Genomic DNA, 26,077 nt, shown 5'->3' with positions numbered 1-26,077 from the left:
TTTGCGTGGCATTATCACAGTACACGTCTGCATTGATGTTTTAAGCTTCTTTCAACACGATCGAGCACCTGTTCATAATGCACGGCCTGTGGCGAGTGGTTTCACGACAATAACGTCCCTGTTGCCCGCGAAATAGGAAGCTTTCATCAAGGCTAAGGGTGGGCCAACACCAGATTGAATTTCAGAATTACCAAACTTGTAAGTCATTTTCAGCCAGGTGTCCGGATACTTTTGATCATATAGTGTATGTCGCACAATGACATATTTTTCTAGGTACATTCAGCGGAAAATATTTCTGCGAAATTTGTTGGGAGCAGAGTTAGTAGCAACGACGTAAAAAATTCCAACTTTTGCATATTGCGGTAGTTTTCAAGCGTTCAGTGTTTATGACTTCGTATCTTCTGAGAACTAAGTGTCGTACAACGATGTACTTTTTCTGGTGTGTTCGGTGGTATATGTGAATAATGTCTGCAAAATGTGTTACGAATACAGTTGGTAGTAAACAACTAATAAATTAAAACGCCATGCATCATGTGACATTTTTACTGCATTAGCAGCGAAAATATAGTAAGCGACAAACTTGTTTCCTTTCCATCATTTTATATGAGTCCCCAGGGAGGAAAGTTCCGTAAACGTTTGAAATTATGTGTAAAGTTCGTTGCAAGTTTCTAAGTGCTGTCATTCTCAAATAACGAACGACTAAACTTTGGGTATTCGCGCGTCTTTGGCTACACTCCTTTTTCACCCCCGCCGCATCCAAAAAAAATGGCTCTGAGCACTATGGGACTCAACATCTTAGGTCATAAGTCCCCTAGAACTTAGAACTACTTAAACCTAACTAACCTAAGGACATCACACACACCCATGCCCGAGGCAGGATTCGAACCTGCGACCGTAGCAGTCCCGCGGTTCCGGACTGCAGCGCCAGAACCGCACGGCCACCGCGGCCGGCCCCGCCGCATCCCCTCGTTGGTATGTGGTTCTTACCTCCATAGTGACGATTTCCAGACAACAAGTTATATGTGTGCCAAGTTTGGTTGAAATCAATCCAGTGGCTTACGAGCTATGGAAAACACATACATACATACGTACATACTCGTGCACTTATTTTTATGGTTTGTATCGATAAGATGTCAGTTAGATTTCTAACATAGGGAAGTACGGTTGTTGGTAGACAAAACCGAATTTGGCTGAGTTAGAAATGCAAACCACATTGTAATTAAGGCACGATCAAGTACACTCAATTGTCCTTTTCAGTTTCTTTCCCAAGAAAAACACACCAAAAAAAGTTTTGCATCACCCTGGTTCCCAGAACTCTTTAAGATAGACGTTGACTGCGGATATTGTAACACAGTCACAGTCCCATTGATTGTTCAGAGATGTCACTAAACCCGCGCCCGCATCTCGTGGTCGTGCGGTAGCGTTCTCGCTTCCCATGCCCGGGTTCCCGGGTTCGATTCCCGGCGGGGTCAGGGATTTTCTCTGCCTCGTGATGGCTGGGTGTTGTGTGATGTCCTTAGGTTAGTTAGGTTTAAGTAGTTCTAAGTTCTAGGGGACTGATGACCATAGATGTTAAGTCCCATAGTGCTCAGAGCCATTTGAACTAAACCCGTCCAAAGATGTAAACAACCATGCATGAGCTGCGCCTATTAGACGGAGGGGCTTCGACAGCCGATCCAGTCATTCCACCAGGAAGGAGGTACACGGCTCGTGTTGTCTGTAGTTCAACCATGTCTAGATGGTCAATACCGCGGTTCGATCGCGTCCGCATTGTTACTTTGTGCCAGGAACGGCTCTCAACAAGGGAAGTGTCCAGGTATCTCTGAGTGAACCAAAGCGGTGTTGTTCGGACATGGAGGAGATACAAAGAGACAGGAACTGTCGAAGACATGCCTCGCCCAAGGACTACTACTGCAGTGGATGACCGCTATCTACGGATTATGGCTCGGAGGGACCCTGACAGCAACGCCACCATGTTGAATAATGTTTTTCGTGCAGCCACAGGAAGTCGTGTTACGACTCAAACTGTGCGCAGCAGCCTCCATGATACGCAACTTCACTCCCGACGTCCATGGCTAGGTCCATCTTTGCAACCACGACACCATGCAGCGCGGTACAGATGGGCCCAACACCATGCCGAAAGGACCACTCAGGATTGGCATCACGTTCTTTTCACCGATGAGTGTCGTATATGCCTTCAACCAGAGAATCGTCGGAAACGTGTTTGAAGGCAGTCCGGTCAAGCTGAACGCCTTTGTCCAGCGAGTGCAGCAAGGTGGAGGTTCCCTTGAGTGGCATTATGTGGGGCCGATAAACGCCGCTAGTGGTCACGGAAGGCGCCGTAACGGCTGTATGATACGTGAATGCCATCCTCCGACCGAGAGTGCAACCATGTCGGCAGCATATTGGCGAGGCATTCATTTTGATGGACGACAATTCCCGCCCCCATCGTGCACATCTTGTGAATGACTTCCTTCAGGATAACTAGAGTCGCGAGCGTGTTCTCCAGACATGAAGCAATCGAACAAGTTGGGATAGACTGAAAAGGGCTGTTTGTGGACGACATGACGCACCAACCACTCTGAGAGATCTACGCTGAACCGCTGTTGAGGAGTGGGATAATGTGGACATGCAGTGCCTTGATGAACTTTTGTACAGTATGCCATGACGAATGCAAGCGTGCATCAATGCTAGAGGTTGTGCTACTGGGTATTAGAGGTAATCTGGACCACCACCTCTGAAGGTTTCGCTGTATGGTGGAACAACATGCAATGTGTGGTTTTCATGAGCAATAAAAAAGGCAGAAATGATGTTCATGTTGATCTCTATTACAATTTTCTGTACAGGTTCCGGAACTCTCGGAACCGAGGTGTTGCAAAACTTTTTTTGATATGTGTAAATACGCGTTATGAAAAATTTGTCGGAGAGTGTGAGGGACGGAAAGTACATACTGCAGAGTGATTTTAATCGATCCTTACGTTGGCCGGCCGGAGTGGCCGAGCGGTTCTAGGCGCTTCAGTCTGGAACCATTTTTCGATCCTTCCGTAAAACTTTGTTATCTTAGTATCGAGGTCAACTAACCATTATTACCCGTAAATGTATTCGCAGTTGCGAATAGGAACAACCGTCAGCTGTATAAGGGAATGATAACGGACCAGGAATCGAACCCGGATATTCCGCTTTACGGCAGCTGTAACCATAAGCGCTCTGGCTGTCCGTGCTCGACTCACGGCCAAACACAAAACTCTATATGTCGTCGTTCCTGCGTTATAAGATGGACTCGTACACACAATACGTAATTCCCGTAGAAGGTAGGAAAAAATGGTTCAAATGTCTCTGAGCACTTCTGGGACTTAACATCTGTGGTCGTCAGTCCCCTAGAACTTAGAACTATTTAAACCGAACTAACCTAAGGACATCACACACATCCATGCCCGAGGCAGGATTCGAACCTGCGACCGTAGCGGTCACGCGGTTCCATACTGGAGCGCCTAGAACCGCACGGCCACACCGGCAGGCATAAGGGAGGACATTTTAACTGAAAGTCGCTGCTTGGTATCGGTGGGTAAATGTCATATTACAGTAGCTGCCTTGTTAGGAAGAACGATGCATAGGAATACTACATCGCACTTCTTAGAAAACAAAGGCATTGCAGTATCACACTTATTACCCACTTACACTTAAATTTTATTTCAGTTTTAGTTTATGTGTATCATTTATCAGAAAACAGTAGTGAACGAAAAGGGAAAAACTGTTCCATTTGAATTTCAGAGAAGTATAGAGTCTGGGAATCGTTGTGTTCAAGTTGTTAACAACTCGCCTAATAATCAGCTATCACATGCCGCAAAGTCGTGGCATGTTTTTATTCATTCGTTAATTAGTTAGTAAATATTCCTCACCCAGTCCTAACTTGGTACTAAATGATGAAACACAACAACATTTAAAACACAGCGCCGTTCAAAATCGACACGCGAAGGCTTCGGGAAGCGAGGGATAAACGGCGTCTAAAAGCCAGCTCTCGCCCAGGGACGTTCGTTTGCACACATTTCACACTCCATAACCACAGTATGCAGCCACGTGCAACAGGACGACGTTCTTGGCATATTTCGACACTGCTGACTCTTTAAAAATGTCTCTCTACCCGTTAGCCAGATAAATAAATGTCGTGTGACTAGGACCTCCCGTCGAGTAGACCGTTCGCCGGGTGCAAGTCTTTCGATTTGACACCACTTCGGCGACTTGCGCGTCGATGGGGATGAAATGATGGTGATTAGGACAACACAACACCCTGTCCCTGAGCGGAGAAAAACTTCGACCCAGCAGGGAATCGAACCCGGGCCCTTAGGATTGATATTCTGTCGCGCTGACCACTCAGCCAGCGGCGGCTGACGTTAGCCAGGTAGGCAAACCCTTTCGGCACTCCTCTGATTTCGTATGCGGTCAACACGCGCAAGTGTGAAACGATTGTTTGTCCAGCCTGTGGGTAGGGATTAGTGAACCGTATCTCCGTGCAGGGACATTTTTAAGTGTCAATGAAAGATAGTCGAGTAGCCCCAAAGGGCGTTGCCGCACTGAGGTTCTTAGAGCGACCCATTGACATTTCACCCACGCGCATTTTAATGTCCCACTCCTTCGTACTCACGTCACAGAAGTACGCGAAAAGGAAGGATTTAAAATCATAAACAGTCTTTTCTGCTTCGGATCACGTTCAGATTTCGTTGCATTGTTTTAAACGGTCCAAAGTGGTTGCATCCCGTATTGCGGGCACGCTACGCTCCAAAGGGGTGAGATCACCTTCGGTGGGGTTGCAGCCCCGCGATATAATTAGAAATGGTTTGAATCGTGCGAGAAGAGTCAGCAGTGGCAAATTTTTTCAAGAATGTTGTCCTATTGTAGGCACCACTCCATACCGTCGTTTCCGAGCGGAAAATGTGCGAAAATGAGCGTAGGTTCAAATGGCTCTGAGCACTATTGGACTTAACATCTGAGGTCATCAGTCCCCCAGAACTTAGAACTACTTAAACCTAACTAACCTAAGGACATCATACACATCCATGCCCGAGGCAGGATTCGAACCTGCGACCGTAGCAGTCGCGCGGTTCCGGACTGAAGAGCCTAGAAGCGCTCGGCCACCGCGGCCGGCTTGAGCATAGAGAACGGGCGGTTCCATTGACGACCTTGATGCCACCTGCTGAGGCGTTTTCGTGTCAATTCCGAGCGGCGGCGTTTTGAACTGTTTTTCTCTGCCACGCCTGCGAAACCCACGTGATTTAAAAGCCAGGTGTCGTGGTGTGACCTCCATCGCAAAGTGGTGAAATGAGTGTAACAGGGCGTGTGATGCCCTTCCCATCGTGTGACATGTCCACGGTAGCGTTTTGATGTAGGATCTTCAGTACGAAAACTCGTTTGCTGCAGCCCCCCACTCTAGTTTATCTCGTGCAAGGCTCTTCATCTCGGCATAATTACTGCAGCGGTCGTCCATTGGTACCTGCTTGCTGTATCCCAGCCGCGGTCTCCGTGTACAATTTTTACCCTCCACACTTCCCCAAATACGGAACTGGCGATTCTTTCATGCCTCACGATACGTCCGATGGCCCAACCCCTCCCTTTGTTCCTAATCCGATTCAGCACCCTGTCATCATTAATCCGATTTCCCCAGTCAATCTTCAGCAGCACCACATCTAAAAGCTTATATTATCTTCTTGTTTGGACTACGTATCGTTCACTTTTCACTTCCCTATATGGCCACAGTCCATATAAATACATTCAGAAAAGACATTTTAACATGAAGTTTATGTTTGGCGTTAATAAATTCCTCTTCTTCAGACAAGCTTTTCTTACCAGTCTACCTGTTATACCCTCTCCACTTCTGCCCTAACAGCAGAGATCATTCGTTGACATTCATCTTACACTCTCTCTTCTAGACGCTTCAAGACGCTGTCCAATCGTTCAACAGCTCGTGCAAGTCATTTGCGGTCACTGATAGAATAACAACGTATTCCACAAAGCATACAGCTTTTATTTCTTCTTCCTCAACTTTAATTCCCATTCCAAATGCAGAAGACATAGAAAACTATCAGCCCTTTTCCCTGTGTCAGCATTCTCAAAAATAATATAAGCAATTATGTAGTGGACGAGCGGTTCTAGGCGCTACAGTCCGGAACCGCGCGACCGCTACGGTCGCAGGTTCGAATCCTGCCTCGGGCATGGGTGTGTGTGATCTCCTTAGGTTAGTTAGGTTTAAGTAGTTCTAAGTTCTAGAGGACTCATGACCTCAGATGTTAAGTCCCATAGTGCTCAGAGCCATTTGAACCATTTTAAGCAATTATGAAACACAGATAAATGAATTACCTGAATAAATACAATCTTTTAAGAGAATCACAGTTTGGCTACCGAAGAGACAAAAATACAGAGTCAGTCATACTAGAATTCACAAAAGTTGTAATTGATGCTCTTGATAAAGATCAGTGTGTCACAGGCATATTTTTCGATCTTTCTAAGGCCTTTGATACAGTCGACCACAAGATTCTGTTAAATAAATTAGAAGCATTAGAAATAAGAGGGGTAGCTAATGACTGGTTTCGATCATACCTAGCAGGTGGGGTACAAAGAGTAGAGATAACACATACTTCAAATAGATCCAAACATTTAGTAAAACACTTCATCGGAACCAAAATACATTAATATAGGGGTTCTGCAAGGTAGAATATTAGCGCTAATACTATTCCTGATACACTTCAATGACTTTCCCAGTAGTGTTACTCATGGTGAAAAAATTCTCTTAGCTGATGACAGCAATATTATAGTCACTGAGGAAACAAGAGAACTCCTTACCGAGTAAGCAAATGAAACTCTCAAGGAAGTTTATGATTGGTCAATAAGCAATAAAGCGATATTGAACATAAAGAAAACTAATACCATGAATTTTAGTTTGAAGAGGGAACATGACAATGTTAAATTAAATGTAGATGGCACCTCTATAGACTGTGTAACAAATGCAAAATTTCTAGGAATGAATATCGATTCTCAGTTGAAATGGTGTGAACAGCTCGTGCAAGTCATTTGCGGTCACTGATAGAATAACAACGTATTCCACAAAGCATACAGCTTTCATTTCTTCTTCCTCAACTTTAATTCCCTTTCCAAATGCAGAAGACATAGAAAACTATCGGCCCATTTCCCTGCTGTCACTCAGTTCTTAGCTATGGTATCCTTTTTTGGGGAACAAACGCACAAAATATGAAAACAATTTTCAGACTCCAGAAAAGAGCCATAAGAATAATAACCAAAAGTACTAGTCGAGCTCATTGTAAAGATCTGTTCAAAACACTGGGGATTTTAAATGCTCCATGTGAATACATTTACCAGTCAGTTGTACACATCAAAAATAATATTGGTAATTGCTGCACAAACAGCTCTGTCCATGACCATGCAATAAGAGATGGACTCAACCTACATTTACCAAGAAAAAGTAAACATAAAACTCAAAACAGCATTTTCTACCAAGGAATAAAACTGTAAAATGAGATCTACGGATGAATAAAGCTACTTCTATTACTACTACTACTAAATGTGTCCCTGGTTTCGTCTCCTGTTTGTGCAGTGTTCGTATATATGGAATGATATTGCGGCTACGTTACAACCTGTCTCTCAACCTCGACTACTGCTTCCCTTTTACGTCCCTCGACTCTGATTAACTGCAGTCTGATTACTGTACAGATTATAGATAATTTACCGCCTCCTGCATTTCATCTCTGCTACTTTCAGAATTTCAAAGATCGCACTCCAGTCAACATTATCAAAACATTCTCTAAACCTACAAATGCTATAAAAGCTTGTTTTGCCTTTCTTCAACCTATGCTTTAAGAGAAGTGTTAGGGTCAGTATTGCCTCGCGTGTTCCCACATTTCTCCGGAACCAAAAGCAATGTTCCCCGACGTCGGCTTCTCCCAGCTTTTCCATTCTTCTGTAAATATTTCGTATATGTATTTTGCAGACATATCTTACTGAAATGTTAGTTCGCTAATATTCACAGCTGTCATCAGCCGCTTTCTTAATAATTGGAATTATTACATTCTTCTTCAAACCTGAGGTTATTTCGCCAGTTTGGCATATTATATACATTGAGTGGAACAGTTTTGTAAGTGTGTTAATAATTGTGAGGGAACGTCATCTGCACTACAATCCTAGACTGGACCTGGGTGTGTCAGTGCTCTGTCAAATTCTTCTACCAATATAATATCTGTCCCCTCAACTTCATTTACTTCCTCTTCAATTTCTAAACAACTGTCTTGAAGTTCATTTGCGCTGCACAGTCCTTCCACATTGCGGCTTTCCTTGTTTACTTAGTAACGGTTTAACGCCTGAACTTTTGGTTTTCACACAGCTGCTTCCTGTTTCTCCAAAGGATTTTTTAATTTTCTTATAGGGGTCTTCATCTATAAATCCTATACTCGTACATGCTTCTAAAACTGTTCCTGTCCTGCATTTCTGCAATCTCTGTAAATCTCACTTTGTGAAAATGCAGAGTGGAGGCTGTAATAACTCGTCCCAACACGAGCTAGGGTAGGGTCACTGTGATGCAGTATTCACCGAAAATTTTACTCGGCGTTGGAGCCCAAATTTGTGCCACGTTTGGTGCCTTGAGTTACAGGCGGCTGCTGATTCGACTCTTAGAAGAGTTCATTAGCAATAAGGCCTCGTAACGTAGCGAGTCTCCCGGATGCCCACTTCACGATCACTACGGGAAGAGAAGTTGAGCTTGTCACACTTCTAACCCATTTGTCTGTTGCAATTCCTTCAAGCTCCTTGATGCATGTACTTAAATGGGAAAGTGCAAATAGAACAGGACTCGTTTCTTATTTGTCGGAAAGAATTATCTTTGTAGTGAATTTTAGACCATTTAGGTACTCTGTGAAATAAGACTGTAGAAAGTGCTTCTAATGAACTCTGTATCAAAAATATTGTGTGCATGTCCACACGAATAGTGTCTCTCTGCTGCAGTGACTCGGGATCATGCATCTGCGTTTGGGGAATGAATAGCCTGCACTCAATGAAATCAACCAGCCGGTTGTGGTTTTTCCCTTTCGGCCGTTGGGAAAAGACGGTAACATTGAAGATACCATTTGTTTGATGTCAAATTTCTTTCTCTAACGAGAGAACCCTCCAGTCATATGGACGTATTTCTGTACGCACTATTTTGTCTGGCTGCATTTCACATCGGGACAGGATAATATCAGCCAGACTGTAAACTGACCTGGCCTGGTAAGGAAAAATTTATACGTCTTTAGAACTGTATCTTACGCCAAGTATCTAGATTTTAAGGTAAAGAATGTTAGCATATTCTCTGGTTGGCTGGATTATCAACATATTTCGTTCAGTAAATCACCAGTACAACCATTACCATCACCACTACACCACCGCCACCAACAGCGCCGTCCTTATTCTTTGAAGGCAAGCCTTTATTTATTATTCTTCACCTCCCGCCATACATATTGCTTGAATTTCATTCCACAGATCGTACTTCGCAATGTGGATAGTCAGGAACTGCTTCTTGACTTTCTTTGCTCATTTTTTTCTTCAAAGAAGTTTCTTCGAGTTGTGGATTACGTGTCGAATGAATTTGTCGTTCCTTTTCTTCAAGGAATTATTTATTTCGTATTATGAATGCTTATCGGATTTTTTTTCGTCCACTATGCTTTATGACTGATCTCATTGTAAACATTTTGTCTACTATTAATGTTTTTCCCCTTTCCTTTTTGACGGTTGTCCAGCTTTTACAACCACTGATCAAATCTCTGCGAAAATTCTTGTTTGGTGTCTGGTGACTACGTTGCCTTAATATCCAAGAGACTTTTGTTATCATCAAGTTACTACAAGCAAGTAAATAAATTTTGCTAGGGCAGTAGAAAAATTTGTTCACTTGCCTTACAGTTGCATCCCCTGCTTTAAGATTTGACCTCGCTTCCTTGTCGTCCGCTATATCTGTCGGAATCGTTCTGCTGTTGTGTGTGTTCCTCCTTATCTTATGGTTGTCCACACGCCAGAAAAAAATATTACCTTTAATTAAATAAACTTCCCGGTGAGTTAATTGATAATATTTTCGTCGCGTCTGCGGCCAGATCATACAGTCACTCGCCGCAATATTTGAGCTGGCCACGTGGACGCTATCCTTAGGTGAGAACGCTGTTTGCTGAATCTCGCCGAAACTCATACGGCAAGCAGCGGTTTCACCTGAAGCTGGCGTCTAGGTGGACAGCTGAAATATCGTGCCAAGGTGATTGTATGTTCCGGATGCAGACCTGACAAGAACATTACCAACTTCCGTATGGAAGGACAAATGTCATTAAAAATTCTGTGTTGGTCAGTATGTTCCACGTGCATTGTTAAGTAGGAGGTGTTAGTATATTCCCGGGATGGCTGGCAGTCCACTTATTTTGTTAAATGATTAGCCAGCCAGCTTTTCCTGACCCCCTGTGCCAACTTTTTTTCTGTTCGTGCATTCGTACTTTAACAACATATTTTAAGGCAAATCTTGGGTCACTTTTTAGTTGTTTGTACTTGTGGGTAAACGTATGGTGTTTTAAGTAGGCTGTTTAGGTTTTTATGTTGGTAAAGTCACTTAGCGCCCTGTATGAAAATCACTGGCTGTGCTGTGTGCAGTCTGTGGCTGGTTGGCATTGTTGGAATATTCGCCATTGTAGCGTTGGGCAGTTGGCTGTTAACAGCGCGTAGCGTTGCGCAGTTGGAGGTGAGTCGCCAGCAGTGGTGGATGTGGGGGGAGAGATGGCAGAATTTTGAGAGCGGGCGATCTGGACGTGTGTCCATCAGAAAGAGTAAATTTGTAATATTCGATATCATGAACTGATATATATATATGATGACTTTTGAACATTATTAAGGTAAATACATTGTTTGTTCTCTATCAAAATCTTTCATTTGCTAACTATGCCTATCAGTAGTTAGTGCCTTCAGTTGTTAGAATCTTTTATTTAGCTGGCAGTAGTGGCGCTCGCTGTATTGCAGTAGTTCGACCAACGAAGATTTTTGTGAGGTAAGTGATTCAATGAAAGGTATAGGTTATTGTTAGTCAGGGCCATTCTTTAGTAGGGATTTTTGAAAGTCAGATTGCGTTGCGCTGAAAATATTGTGTGTCAGTTTAGTGTTGATCAGAATAGGTAAAGAGCGAAATGTCTGAGTACGTTCAGTTCTGCTCGGCTGTTTGAAAATCAAATAATGTAAGAGGTTTATCAGCACAGTCATTCATAAATTTTTCTAAGGGGACGTTTCAGTCTCCCTCGAAGGAAGTCAGTGTAGCGTCACCTAATGTGTTTTTGTTTTTGTTTTTATTTGTTTATTTATCTATTTAACCTGGTCTGATTAGGATCATCAGGCCCTCTCTTACATCAGGCCAGGGACTCACACAAACAGTATCTTTCTTACATCGTAGTAACCTAGGAAATAACAATTTTAATGTGATTAAATCCTACTGACTGTGAACTAATAAAGTTAATACTGGCAGTACTTCTACCACTGGCACTGGTGCCATTAATGATAATAATAGTGATGATAATATTAACGGAAATAATAACAGCAAAGATTGTGACAAATGTAATAAGAATTAATAGGTGTACAAAATGGAGACCTCCTGATATAATGAGTTCTGGGAAAAGGAAATGTAAGGAGACTGTACCAAATAAGAATGCTGGGAAATGAGGAAGATGCGAATGGAAAGAAGGATGTTACTGTGGTAACGAGTGCGTCAAGGACAATGGTAATCACTATTGTTGCTGTAGTGGGTATGTCAGAACTATCTGCTGAAACCGGAGATGTTTTTCGAGATGGAGATACTATTCCAGAGTCTGGTTCGTACTACTGAGATGGACTTTGAGAAAGCGGCTGAACGATTGGTGGGACAGAAAGGATTTTGCGCTGATGGGAACGGGTGTTTCTGTCATGTTGTTCAGGCAAGAGCTTTAAGGTTGAGGAGAGATATGGGTGACAGTGTGCATTGAGAAGACTGTGGAGAAGACAGGGGATATGGAAATCTCTGTTCTTGTCTCCACGCAGCCAGGATAGCTGTGCATATGATGCTGAAATGTGATCAAAGAATCGACCATCACAGATACAACGAACACCGGCATTCATAACCAATTCCACGCTCCGTGAGGCTTCCTGAGAAAGATTTTGAAGGGTAAGATAGCTGTAATCAATAATTGGAAGTATAAGTGTTTGTACAAGCTTGTTTTTCAGTTCAAGAGCGAATGGCTGTTTGTATATTTGTAGAGGATGGAGAGATGCGGATGTCTTCTTGCAAACTGTAGTTACGCGCTCAGCTCAATTTAGCTTTTCATCTATTATTACACCTGGACTCTTTGCTGAAGCTGAGAAGTTGGCATTTGAGCCATTTAGTGTTAAACGTGGCAGGAATTAGTGAGATTCTTGATGGCTGTTCAGTTTACTGGTTTTACACTTAGATACAATTGGAGATCATCAGCTTACATGTAGTATTTGCAACCGTACAATACTGATGATACGTCGTTGACATACAGTGAAAAGAATGCAGGACGGCCGGACCTAGCACCGAAATCTGGGGGGCGCCTGTTACTGCCTGCCTCCATTGCGACTTTATGGTGTCGCGCTTGATGCCTTGCTGACAATTTGCAGGGTATGAGTGACAGCATTTGGCAAGTAAAATGTCAAAGACGATAGTGCCAAAGGCTTTGCTGAAGACTATTAGCAACATGATAGTCGCCTCTTGTGCATCCATGGCAAGTTTCAAGTCACCTGTTACTTGTCTTTAAGTCAGACGTCGTGTTGAAATGTTTGCAGAACTAGTTTGTTAATTGGTCGTGGACTATACAGGGTCATCCATTGATCGTGATCGGGCCAAATATCTCTCGAAATAAGCGTCAAACGAAGAAACTAGAAAGAACGAAACTTGTCTAGCTTGAAGGCGGAAACCAGGTGGCGCTATGGTTGGCCGCTAGATGGCGCTACCATAGGTCAAACGGATATCAACTGCGTTTTTTTAAATGAGAACCCCCATTTTTTATTACATATTCGTGTAGTACGTAAATAAATATAAATGTTTTAGTTGGACCACGTTTTTCGGATGGCATTGTAATAGCCACAAACATATGGCTAACAATTTTAGACGAACAGTTGCTAACAAGTAGGTTTTTTAAATTAAATACAGAACGTAGGTACGTTTGAACATTTTATTTCGGTTGTTCCAATGTGATACATGTACCTATGTGAACTTATTTCTGAGAACGCATGCTGTTACAGCGTGATTACCTGTAAATACCACATTAATGCAATAAATGCTCAAAATGATGTCCGTCAAGCTCAATGCATTTGGCAATACGTGTAACGACATTCCCCTCAACAGCGAGTAGTTCGCTTTCCGTAATGTTCGCACATGCATTGACAATGCGCTGACGCATGTTGTCAGGTGTTGTCGGTGGATCACGATAGCAAATATCCTTCAACTTTCTCCACAGAAAGAAATCCGTGGACGTTATATGTTCAAATGGCTCTGAGCACCATGGGACTCAACTGCTGAGGTCATTAGTCCCCTAGAACTTAGAACTAGTTAAACCTAACTAACCTAAGGACATCACACACATCCATGCCCGAGGCAGGATTCGAACCTGCGACCGTAGCGGTCTCGCGGTTCCAGACTGTAGCGCCAGAACCGCGCGGCCACTTCGGCCGGCGTGGACGTTATATCCGGTGAACGTGCGGGCAATGGTATGGTGCTTCGACGACCAATCCACCTGTCATGAAATACGCTATTCAATACCGCTTAAACCGCACGCGAGCTACGTGCCGGACATCCATCATCTTGGAAGTACATCGCCATTCTGCCATGCAGAAAAACATCTTGTAGTAACATCGGTAGAACATTACGTAGGAAATCAGCATACATTGCACCATTTAGATTGCCATCGATAAAATGGGGGCCAATTATCCTTCCTCCCATAATGCCGCACCATACATTAACCCACCAAGGTCGATGATGTTCCACTTGTCGCAGCCATCGTGGATTTTCCGTTCCCCAACAGTGCATATTATGCCGGTTTACGTTACCGCTGTTGGTAAATGACGCTTCGTCGCTAAATAGAACGCGTGCAGAAAATCTGTCATCGTTCCGTAATTTCTCTTGTGCCCAGTGGCAGAACTGTACACGACGTTCAAAGTCGTCGCCATGCAATTACTGGTGCATAGAAACCTGGTACGGGTGCAATCGATGTCGATGTAGCATTCTCAACCCCGACGTTTTTGAGATTCCCGATTCTCGGGCAATTTGTTTGCTAGTGAAGTGCGGATTAGCCGCGACAGCAGCTAAAACACCTACTCGGGCATCGTCATTTGTTGCAGGTCGTGGTTAACGTTTCACATGTGGATGAACACTTCCTGTTTCCTTAAATAACGTAGCTATCCGGCGAACGGATGTCGTCCAGGGTACCGAGCAGCATACATAGCACACGCCCGTTGGGCATTTTGATCACAATAGCCATACACCAACACGATATCGACCTTTTCCGCAATTGGTAAACGGTCCATTTTAACACGGGTAATGTATCACGAAGCAAATACCGTCCGCACTGGCGGAATGTTACGTGATACCACGTACTTATACCTTTGTGACTATTACAGCGCCATCTATCACAAAGCGAAAAAAGTGGTCCAACTAAAACATTTATATTTCTTTATGTACTACACGAATATGTAATAAATAATGGTGGTTCCTATTTAAAAAAAGCGCAGTTGATATCCGTTTGACCTATGGCAGCGCCGTCTAGCAGGCCAACCATAGCGCCACCTGGTTTCCGCCTTCAAGCTAGACGAGTTTCGTTGTTTGTAGTTTTTTCGTTTGATGCTTATTTCTTGAGATATTTGGCCCGGTCACTATGAACGGGCCACTCTGTATAGTGTAAGGCGTTGACCTATGTAGGAGCAATACGGTATGGGTGAGGCTACAGTAGCAATATCATCTTGAACTAGTGGCTTCAGTAACCTCTGTTACCAGGCGTCGGGAAAAACGTGTTGCGGCTGAAGATATCTGTTATAGTGGGCAGTAGTTGGTGAGTAATAAGGATCATCATCTGGACTGTAATGCCATCATGTCCAGTAGGTGCTGACTTGATAGACATGGTGGTGTTTTTTTTGTTTTTTGTTTTTTTTTTTTTTTTTTGACGGGACTATAAGTTACTTGCTTTAGATAGAATTTTTTTACAGTCGTTAACCCCCTGGAGTAATGAGTGAGTCTCTGTTACATTTAAGGTTCAATCGTGGAAGTAGGTAACGTCAAGTACCGGTTTACTTTACATATAGCAAGATCACACAGGTTTTTCTCCAGGGCAGGTGGTCTGTTTCTGTTGTAGGTAAATGGATGGCCACGCCTGAGTTTTGCGCTTCTCACAACTTGACAGAGACTGTTCCGCTTCTGCTTGTAAACGATACGATTTTCAGGCGTAGGGTGCAGTATCTCATCTTTGTTATTTAAAATTTTTACTCACATTCATCCCTGGCCGTTTTTTTAAGTCTGTGTTGCATTTTTAGGTGACTGGGTAAACAACTTACTTCGTTCGCTGACTGATCACCATCACTGTCACAGGCTGCGCCGCCGTCACCACCAGCTTCAGTGTCACCATGAACACTTGTCGCGCCGGCTCCCGACTGCAGGCGGCCCCGTTCTCGTGTGTGCAGGGGCGTTCCTGATCCCGTTCTCGGTGATGCTGGTGATCGCCGGGCTGCCGCTGATGTTCATGGAGCTGAGCTTCGGGCAGTTCGCGAGCCTCGGCCCGGTGGCCATCTACCAGGCGTTCTGCCCGCTGTTCCGCGGCCTCGGCTACGGCATGGTGATCGTGTCGGCCATCGTGATGCTCTACTACAACCTCATCATCGCCTGGACCATCTTCTACATGTTCGCGTCGCTGCGGCCCGTCCTGCCCTGGCAGAACTGCGAGCCAGAGTGGAGCACCGACAGTGAGTAGCGCCCGCCGAGCTCTGCGCATGCGCGCGCGCGACAGCTGTGTGGGTCGTGTGTGGTGACGCGGGCTGTGTCTGGGCGTCGGCGCGCGCTGACCGGCCGCCGCAGACAGGCACCGAGCAGTTTCCCGACCCCACTGCCTTAAAGATATTTTGATGTTTTAGGATAGAAACAGCCTCGGTTATTAAATCAATCAATATCAGTGAAGTGTTTCACTCCTTTTGGGCAAAGTCAGACTGTGTGATAGTATTTGAATATAAAACACATCAATCATCAAACCGTACTGAAACGCCCGCTAAACCCGCAGTGATTAGGATTGTGGAAAGGGCCAAATAAGGTGGCGGTCAGTTTCACGTCAAAATTGTAATTTATTGTAATTTAATAACACATTTAAACCAAAACGGCACACAGCCGAACCTTTACAACTACGTGTTTCAAAATCTAATTCTTTCACGGCTGAAGGCCTCCAGACACGAAATCTTGAAAATCAATAAGATAAATTTCAAGTGACTGAAGAACGGCAGTTAAAATTGCAAATAATATATATACAGGGTGAGTCACCTAACGTTACCGCTGGATATATTTCGTAAACCACATCAAATACTGACGAACCGATTCCACAGGCCGAACGTGAGGAGAGAGGCTAGTGTAATTGTTTAATACAAACCATACAAAAATGCACTGAAGTATGTTTTTTTAACACAAACCTAGGTTTTATTAAATGGAACCACGTTAGTTTTATTAGCACTTCTGAACATATAAACAAATACGTAGTCAGTGCCGTTTGTTGCATTGTAAAATGTTAATTACATCCGGAGATTTTGTAACCTAAAGTTGACGCTTGAAACCTCCGACGTTCAGCTGCGTGTTGTAACAAACACGGGCCACGGTCGGCGAGCAGTGTCATGCGCATACTGCATCGTTACCGCTTTCACCCGTTTCATGTATCGCTACATCAGCAACTACATGGTGATGACTTTAATCATCGAGTGCAATTCTGTCAATGGGCATTAACAGATAATGCGTTGCAGTTCTACCTGTTTACCGATGAGGCTGCTTTCACAAACCACGTGGCAGTGAATCTACGGAACATGCATTACTGGCCCGTGGACAATCCTTGCTGGCTCAGATAGGTAGAGCGACAGCGACCGTGGACTATAAATGTATGGTGCGGAATTACTGGCGGCCACCTCATTGCTCCTCACTTCATTGCAGGGGCCCAAACAGCTGCAACATACATCGCGTTTCTACAGAATGATCTGCCAACGTTGCTCGAAAATGTCCCACTGAAAACGCGTCGACGTGGTATCAGCATGATGGTGGACCTGCACATTCCGCAATTAACACTAGGCTGACCCTTGACAGGATGTTCGACGGGCGTTTCATAGGTAGCTCAGTTGGTAGAGCACTTGTCCGCGAAAGGCAAAGGTCCCGAGTTCGAGTCTCGGTCGGGCACACAGTTTTAATCTGCCAGGAAGTTTCATATCAGCGCACACTCCGCTGCAGAGTGAAAATCTCATTCTGGAAACATCCCCCAGGCTGTGGCTAAGCCATGTCTCCGCAATATCCTTTCTTTCAGGAGTGCTAGTTCTGCAAGTTTCGCAGGAGAGCTTCTGTAAAGTTTGGAAGGTAGGAGACGAGGTACTGGCAGAAGTAAAGCTGTGAGTACCGGGCGTGAGTCGTGCTTCGGTAGCTCAGTTGGTAGAACACTTGCCCGCGAAAGGCAAAGGTCCCGAGTTCGAGTCTCGGTCGGGCACACAGTTTTAATCTGCCAGGAAGTTTCATATCCAACGGTAATGTTAGGTGACACCCTGTATAATCACAGCTAGACTGAAAGCCTCAAGGCAAAAGCGGATAGAATAAACATAAACAAGGTGCAGTACAAACGGCTAAAGGACCCAATTAAATTTCAAAATTTTAAAATATGTTATCATAATCTTTTGAGGCAGAAGGCCGCAATGATTTCGCTTGAGGTGAAATTTTAAGAATAAGGCTTTAAGCGGCTGAAGGCCCACAGTTGATTTTCCAGAAATCCAAAAATACCTTAAACCTTTAAGTTTTAAGTGGCTGACAGTGCACTAAATGAAAAAATAGCACAACAACAGTAACTTTCAGCAAAATATCTACCTGCTAGAATTCAAACTTACTTATACGGGCTGAATGCCCTTGATTTACATAAAACACAATATTTTTTTAAGCATTGGCTATAATAGATTACCGACAGACCATTAAACACCCATGAAAAGGACAGTATAGACAACGGCACTCAGACGCCTCCAGGGGTGGGGGGCTGCCCTCGAAACATTAACATTCACTTATGTGAGACAGGTGGTGGGCCCAACTACACTTGATCCGTCGGTAACCCAACCACGAGACAGTCACGGGCCCACAGACCAAGCGACTTGCTAGCCACTACTCGGTACATGAAAACTCAAAGCCCAAACTGTTACGGACGTGATTATCCACCATGAAATATGTATTAATCTGTCAAAACTACACACTGTATTGGACAGCGACAAAAGGTAAGGAAAGGACACTGCCTGAAATTACGTTAGTGGCCAGGGTACGCAACAGGAACACTAACGGCCACAAGGCAGAAAATTGCGCTTGTACACTTGAATTGTAGTCAACGAAAGTACTTTTCCACCGCACAGCGGTTCGATTTCACCACTACAAACACTCGGTGTTGCTCACAGGAAAAGCTCCCCAACAGCGAACCACCGAAACGTACGACACAACATGAACGGACGTGACTTGTGTACTTAAGACACCACTCAACCTTGACGTCCTGGGTCGGAGAGCCACGAAGCTCGTAGAGATCGGACAGCTCCACAAACGCTCCGACACAGCTCAGGGACCGCCAGCAGACCCAGCCGACTGCACCGCACGGAGATATCCTTGCTGGTCCGCACCAAGCGACCGACTGCCCGCCCGCACACCCCCTAACTAGAAACTATATGCACACTACCAAAGATGGTACACGGTGCAAATATCGATACACGTCGCTGCTGCCACACGTAGAAGGAGGAGGAACCACGGCATAACCGCAACAGCGGCGGGAAACCAAACGCAGATAGACAGCCAAGTTCAAGGAAACACATAGTTCGCAGTGAGCACGGCTCACATATAAACTGGAAAATGGATGCAACAGTAACTTGACATGTAATCCATCCGTCATAAAAACATACAAAATGCAGGTGGACCTTGAACAAAGCAGCTTATTTCTCCAAAGTAGCAGAAAATAGGCCACGTTTACAAAATAAACGCGGTATGAGCCGCACGCTGCACAATGTCGCTCTGTCATACACACAAATACTTGAGTAGTAAACTACAAAGACATATTAGTTTGAATATGAACTCCCGTTGTGAGCAATAGTCTGTGGGATATTAGCATTAGTGAAAAGCGTGAGGTCATCCACATGAGTGCTAAAAAGAACTCGTTAAACTTCGGTTTCACGATAAATCAGTCTAATCCAAAAGCCATAAATTCAACTAAATACCTAGGTATGACAATTACAAACAATTTAAATTGGAAGGAACACATAGAAAACCTTGTGGGGAAGGCTAACCAAATAAACCACCATAAAATAAGAGAATCAGTGCTCGTACGGAAAGATACAGGTGTTCATTCTTTCCGCGTGCTATACGAGATTTGGAATAACAGAATTGTGAAGGTGGTTCAATGAACCCTCTGTCAAGCACTTAAATGTGATTTGCAGAGTATCCACGTAGATGTAGATGTAGATACTGATTGAAATTGAGGCTACGAACAGGAAATTTGGTATGAGAGTTTAATTACACAATACAGTCACGAAGTTGGTGTCATTATTCGACAGGAGTAGTAGATTTTGGGTAATTCGTGTATGTTACTTTGATATCATTTATTTTAAGTACACACACATGATTGACGACTAGTAATGATTGCAGGTAACACTTAAGTACACTTTCATTACAGCATCAAAACATTGCCAAGTTCAACGTAGAAACAACATAAAAGCTGGGATGATTGTCCTCCATCAGACTGTTTAACAGAAGCAAAGTTGGTAATGATGTTGGACACAATGATTATGTTGTGGGTTGGCAGGAAAGCCAACACCGGTTTTGAGAGGAAGCCGAAAGGCACGCGTTTTAGCTCACGCAGGCTGGCGTGAGGTCTGGAACAGGACAAGGAAATTAGACTTTAGCAAAAAACGTACGGAGCTGCTGGAATACTTAACTTTAATCCATAAATGGTGAACATCGCTCTTGAGGGTACATGTGTTACAGCATCAATAGTAACTGGTAATGGCGCCTTGCTAGGTCGTAGCAAATGACGTAGCTGAAGGCTATGCTATCGTCTCGGCAAATGAGAGCGTAATTTGTCAGTGAACCATCGCTAGCAAAGTCGGTTGTACCACTGGGGCGAGTGCTAGGAAGTCTCTCTAGACCTGCCGTGTGGCGGCGCTCGGTCTGCAATCACTGATAGTGGCGACACGCGGGTCCGACGTATACTAACGGACCGCGGCCGATTTAAAGGCAACCACCTAGCAAGTGTGGTGTCTGGCGGTGACACGACAGATTACACCGTGCCAGTGTAGCAGCACCAGTCCCACAGTGGAATACCCATTCGTGGTGGCGGGTGGAGCGACGCCAGTGGAGACTCGGCAGGTGGCTCCGACGGACTGGCCGCAGGGCTTGTCGGCTCTTGTCCAAAGGCTGATGAGCCGAGTGCTGCCTGCTGGGAGCCGAGCCACGACTTACACAGCAGCTGGAAGAACATCAGCGGGCACTCTATTCCACGTGACCCGCGCATGCGAGCTAGGTGCCTCGACAGCAGAATCGCTGTTTGCTGCTGTGCGCGCTACCTATGTGACCAATGATGGTGACCCTGGTGGCGCCTGTAGTATTTAACCTGCCAATCAATTGCTTGTGATCAGCATCGTGTTCACAACACACGATGTACGTAAACAATTTCTGGAGGAAGAACGCCTGCGGGTACAGGGTAAGCTTTCCGCACCGCACAGCTGCAAAGTCGAAGTGGTCGGAGACGGGGAGGCAGTAGTTCCCGTTTTTGCTTGCATCACTGTTCACCCTATGACCCAAAACACTATGATCACCTGCTTAATAGCTTGTCTGCCCGTCTCTGGAACGAAATACATCACTGATTTGCGTATCACTGATCCGACAGTTTGCTAATGTCTACGCACAGATCAAGTAATTCGCATAAATAACGGGCCGCCGATTTGTACACGTGGTGATGGCACCCGATAGCGACCCAGTTGGGTTTGGTAGGATTTACATCAGGCAAACTTGCTCGCGGAGACAGCAACGTGAGTTCACTGTAAAGCTCCTCAAACCACTGTAGCACAGTTGGTTTGCCTCCGAGACGCGGGCAGTTAAGCTGCTGAGAGAAGGCATCCAGGATGAACGGGTGCAGCTGGCTCTTCGATTACTACCACAGGTCCCATGCGAGCGCAGGAGAACATCTCCCACTGCGTAATTCTGCTCGCACCAGCCTGCGTCCGAGGCGCGCTGCACATGTAGAGCCGCCGTCCGCCTTGATGACGGAGTTTCTGCAGGCGACCACCGACCTGGGGTAGCAAGAAACGTGATCCGTCCGCCCAGGTGCAAGTTTTTATTCATTCATGGTCCAACCCCGCTGATTCCTTGCCCACTGAAAACGTAACTGATGATGGCGCACGACATATATATGAAGACTTAGGGGCCTCAGGCCGGCCGAGGTGGCCGAGCGGTTCTAGGCGCTACAGTCTAGAACCGCGCGACCGCTACGGTCGCAGGTTCGAATCCTGTCTCGGGCATGGATGTGTGTGATGTTCTTAGTTTACATAGGTTTAAGTAGTTCTAAGTTGTAGGGGACTGATGACCTCAGAAATTAAGTCCCATAGTGCTCAGAGCCATTTGAACCATTTTTTGAACTTAGGGGCCGTCTGTTGCGGAGCCCAGTGTTCACCAATGTGCGCTGAATGGTGTCCTCCGAAACACTTGTGCGTGCACCAGCATTGCGCTCTTTCGCCAGAGGTGCCACACATCGTCATCTATCCCACTTAACAGAGCAGGGAAGGCTCAGAATCCCACGTTCTGTAAAGATCGTGGATGCCCAACCATATAGCACCTATTGGTAGTTTCACTGCCCTTCTACCACTTTCCGTAGATGCTCACGACTGTAGCAAATGAACATTCGACCGGCTTCGCCGTTTTCGGGATACTCGTTCCCAATCACTGTATAATAATAATCTGCCCTTTTAAAATATGTTCAAATGTGTGTGAATTCCTAAGGGACCAAACTGCTGAGGTCATCGGTCCCTAAGCTTACACACTACTTAAACTAACTTATGCTACTAATAACATACACACTCATGTCCGAGGGAGGACTCGAACTTCCGGTGGGAGGGGCTGCGCAGTTAGTGACATGGTGCCTCAAACCGCTCTTATCTCAATGGATTTATCCATTTGCAGTCCATTTCTTCTTTAGGATGATCCCCCATCCGTTTCTGCTCCTTTTACTTACCTTTTATTACCACGTCTGTTTTTCGTGTATGCCTCTAGAACGACGAGGCAGCACTTAAGTATTTCGAATAGTCAATATCCTTTGTGTTTTAGGACGAGTAAATATTTTATGAACTTTTACTAGTTTTCATTCAACTCGTCTTATGTTTTAGATTTTGATAGTTGTGTATTTGGCTGTTCAGAGCAAGAAATGGGTTTTTATTAAAACAGTACACCATATGTTGACCAAAAACTACGTTTCAAAATAAATTCATACGTCATTATCCGCATCTCGATCACCAAAATTTAATGCAAGCTGGAAGCGTGGATGTGCTGGCTAGGTATAGTATTTTGTTATGTGTTCCTACGCCAGACAGAATACATCATGCACTTATGGGGTAGCAGAAAATTTAATGAAAAATATACAATTGTGAACCATTTATACAGCAATCAAAATATTAAACTGCACCCCCCTCCCCACCCTTCCCCACCACCACCCGCCAACAACTAGAAAGAACACGTCCCCTGCGAAGGTTTCAGAAGGACCGGGCAACCCGTCGTTCAAAAGTTTTCTCCTCACAGAAACAAAGCTGAGGTTTCTTTATACATATCAGAAGCGTAAATACAAAGAACAGAAAACGTGCAGAATTCATATACATAGCTGCACATGTAAGTTCATGGAAGATTACTGTGGATGACCAAAAGGGAGCACCCTAGAGAGCATTTGAAGCAAATCTCCCTCGATGCAGAAAGGAGAACACAGCGGGCAGCAGAGCAAGTGGTCTGCGCTTCTGCGCAGTTAGAGACTAAATTGGGCGATGTTGTCGGTTTGCAAATACCAGCACTCCCAAATCCCCACTGCAAGAACTGAGCAATTCAGTACTGAATTCCTACGTTCGCCTTCCCTTAACTGCATTACTCAGTTCGCCTTGCAGCATTCCAATAGTCTTGTCGCCCTTCTGGTTCCTTTCGCTGTTAACTGCAGACATTATTTGCGTATTATTAAAAAGAAACTCACGAAAAAAGAAGCTCATGACGAATATGGAACGCAACAATTACATTAGCGGGCATAATTGTTGCTCGCAGTGTGCGTAAAAAATATATGGCGCTACGAAACAAATAGCTGTAAATCACATTGATATTCTTATTCGAGTATAGTCACAACTGGAAATCCTAATTTTTGAAGATTACGTCCGGATCTTCCGCTTCAGAATGTAGGCCATTGAGAGCGCTTCAACCCACCCGAATGGGGCCTCCCGGCCAACAATGCCATATGATCATTTCCATTTTTTTTCCATGTGTTACACTTTTCTTGCAGACCAGGAGACAAACTTTTAGAAAGGAGCTAGCTTACAGCATTTGCTTTCCTCACTTCCGATCTTGCTTTGTACAGAACCGATTGCAAGATATTGCTAGTTTTTCGTAAAGCTTTTCCTGGTACTCAGTCTCTGGACAGTTGACATATAATCATGTGAAGGATAGCTACGTTTGGTAAGCACGTGTGTTCTTCGCGCACTGGCAGCAAGCTCACGAAAGATGTCTTGGAGGATAGTCGTAGTAGCAGTAGTAATAGTAGTTGTTGTAGTAATACTAGCAATGGTGATTCGCGATGAAGCTACAACCTCATGTAACACAGCATATATGGAATTAATTTTTTTCCTGATTGATAAGTACAATAGTGATAAGAAAAGCTACCATTATATTTTTTGAGTAAATGGCTATAGTGAAGACCCAGGCTGCCTGCTACAATTTTCTTCAATAATTTCTGTACAAAAATGTTTCAGAGCTATTTTAATGTGAAATATCGTATAACGTAGTACCGTTAATAGAGGTTCACCATACAAGTTTTCCTTATGCTCAGATATTTGGAATATCAATGACCTTGACACTACTTCTTGTCATGCACCTTGTAATAATTTGCCCCACAGTGGGGAACATTGTTACAGTGGGCGGAATAAGTTGCTACACATAGTGTAGCCTATTAAGCATTGATCAAAAATGTGTCCGGTTTCCCCATTGCATTAAGAGTTAACTGTCTTTTGCTTGTAGTATTGTGAAATTTAGTCCGTATTTATTAGCAGCCTTCCTCAGTGAAGAACCAGCCACTACATCGTTTGCCACTTTGCTATGTATTTCTTTCCGTGTTGCGCCTCTATTTGTCTTATTCTGGTAGTTTCTCATGTTGCCTTCACAAGAAAAATACATAGTAAAAAACTCCATACTACACCGTAACAACGAGCCCCACCCAAACTGAAACAATTTGCGCCATAAGTCGCCATTTCATATATCAGTCACTTGTAGTTACAACTTTCCCACCGTACATCACTTACACTGATGTACAGAAGCGCTATGTTGCTATTAAAAAGAATCAGAGAAGAAAAAAATTATAAATAGAAAGAGAAATTACGTTTCCTCTCGCAGTGTCACTAATACTAATAGCCCGCCCACCAGCGATCGCAAAAACTGTACTATCAGGCGCTTCCACGTGTTGTAAGGAAAGTGCGTTGTTTCCTGCGCTCAATTCAAAATTCGCACATAACAAGTTACACTGCGTAACAACTAGCCCTGTTTCCCCTAAATGTATAACATAATAGATCATTCCAGTTCCCAACGCAGTGGACTGTCAAGCGGCTTCAAGCAAAGGAAAATACAGACGTTACTGGACTTATCGTACTACACTCTGTATCGTCCACTGTTCATTAGGTTGACCACCAGAAAATTTCAAAAAATTTGCAGCGCTCCACCATATGTGTCTCAAAGAAAACTCAATATTAAAATTTTTCAAATGATTCAACATTACGTATATTAGTGTTCATCATTTCAGTTTTCTTCATTCAGAGTTTAAAAAAAATCAACCTGGTGTTTTTCACAATGTTCTGCCATTTTCAGACCTCGCTGTCAAAACAAACTTTTGTTACATATGGATCGGCTGCAGTATAGTTTCATTCTATCCCACCCTATCTTCTACTGCTCTGCTTGCAAAGAAAAAGAGTTTAATGTCAAGGGTTGAGCCATGAGGCTTGAGTAATTTCTACGGACACGTCCAGTGTGAAGGGTTAAGCAAACAGTCGAGGACTCGATTATTCCTGCTACAGGTTTGAAGGTTTGTAATTCACATCTCTGTTTGCTTAACGTTGAAATAATTTCAGACTCACTTCTTCCGGCAAAAACAGATTTTTTATCGCACCTTTCAGATATGTACAAATTGGTACTGATATGCCAAACGCAGAAAAAATTTTATTTCAAAAGAAACATTCTGAGTTGAAAATAACATGTTAAACTGAAGTAACTCCTACGTCACCTAAACCAGAGACGAACATCATTAGTTCTGAACAGATATATATGAGTAATGTAGAGTACAATTTAGTTATAAAGACGAGAGCAAATTTCCTAGATAATGATGTTGTGAAGTTGAAAACTGAATGGCATAAGATTAGCAAAAATTGCGCCACTTGCTACAGAACGCTCCACGAGGAAATGAGTGTTCCATTTCATGATTCGTTATTTATTTCTGCCTTTTAAACAATGTGAGGACTGAATGAACCCCGCTTGAATTCTGTGTACGGTGACTTTGAGGGTCGATGTTGAAAT

General features: G+C 44.1%; 1 protein-coding gene across 1 annotated transcript in view; it reads left to right on the top strand.

Annotated features, from left to right (window-relative positions):
• The window catches only part of LOC126199389 (sodium- and chloride-dependent glycine transporter 1), a 629,023-nt gene that overhangs the window by 147,039 nt on the left and 455,907 nt on the right, over positions 1–26,077 (top strand). Inside the window, exon 3 of the mRNA XM_049936308.1 lies at positions 15,718–15,996. Within this exon, the coding sequence (XP_049792265.1) occupies positions 15,718–15,996 (279 nt within the window). The remainder of the gene's footprint in view (positions 1–15,717; positions 15,997–26,077) is intronic.

This window comes from Schistocerca nitens, chromosome 8, assembly GCF_023898315.1.
Source record: "Schistocerca nitens isolate TAMUIC-IGC-003100 chromosome 8, iqSchNite1.1, whole genome shotgun sequence".
NCBI classification, from domain to species: domain Eukaryota; kingdom Metazoa; phylum Arthropoda; class Insecta; order Orthoptera; family Acrididae; genus Schistocerca; species Schistocerca nitens.
The sequence above is the reverse complement of the archived record's forward strand: the minus strand, read 5'-3'. Positions and strand labels throughout refer to the sequence as shown.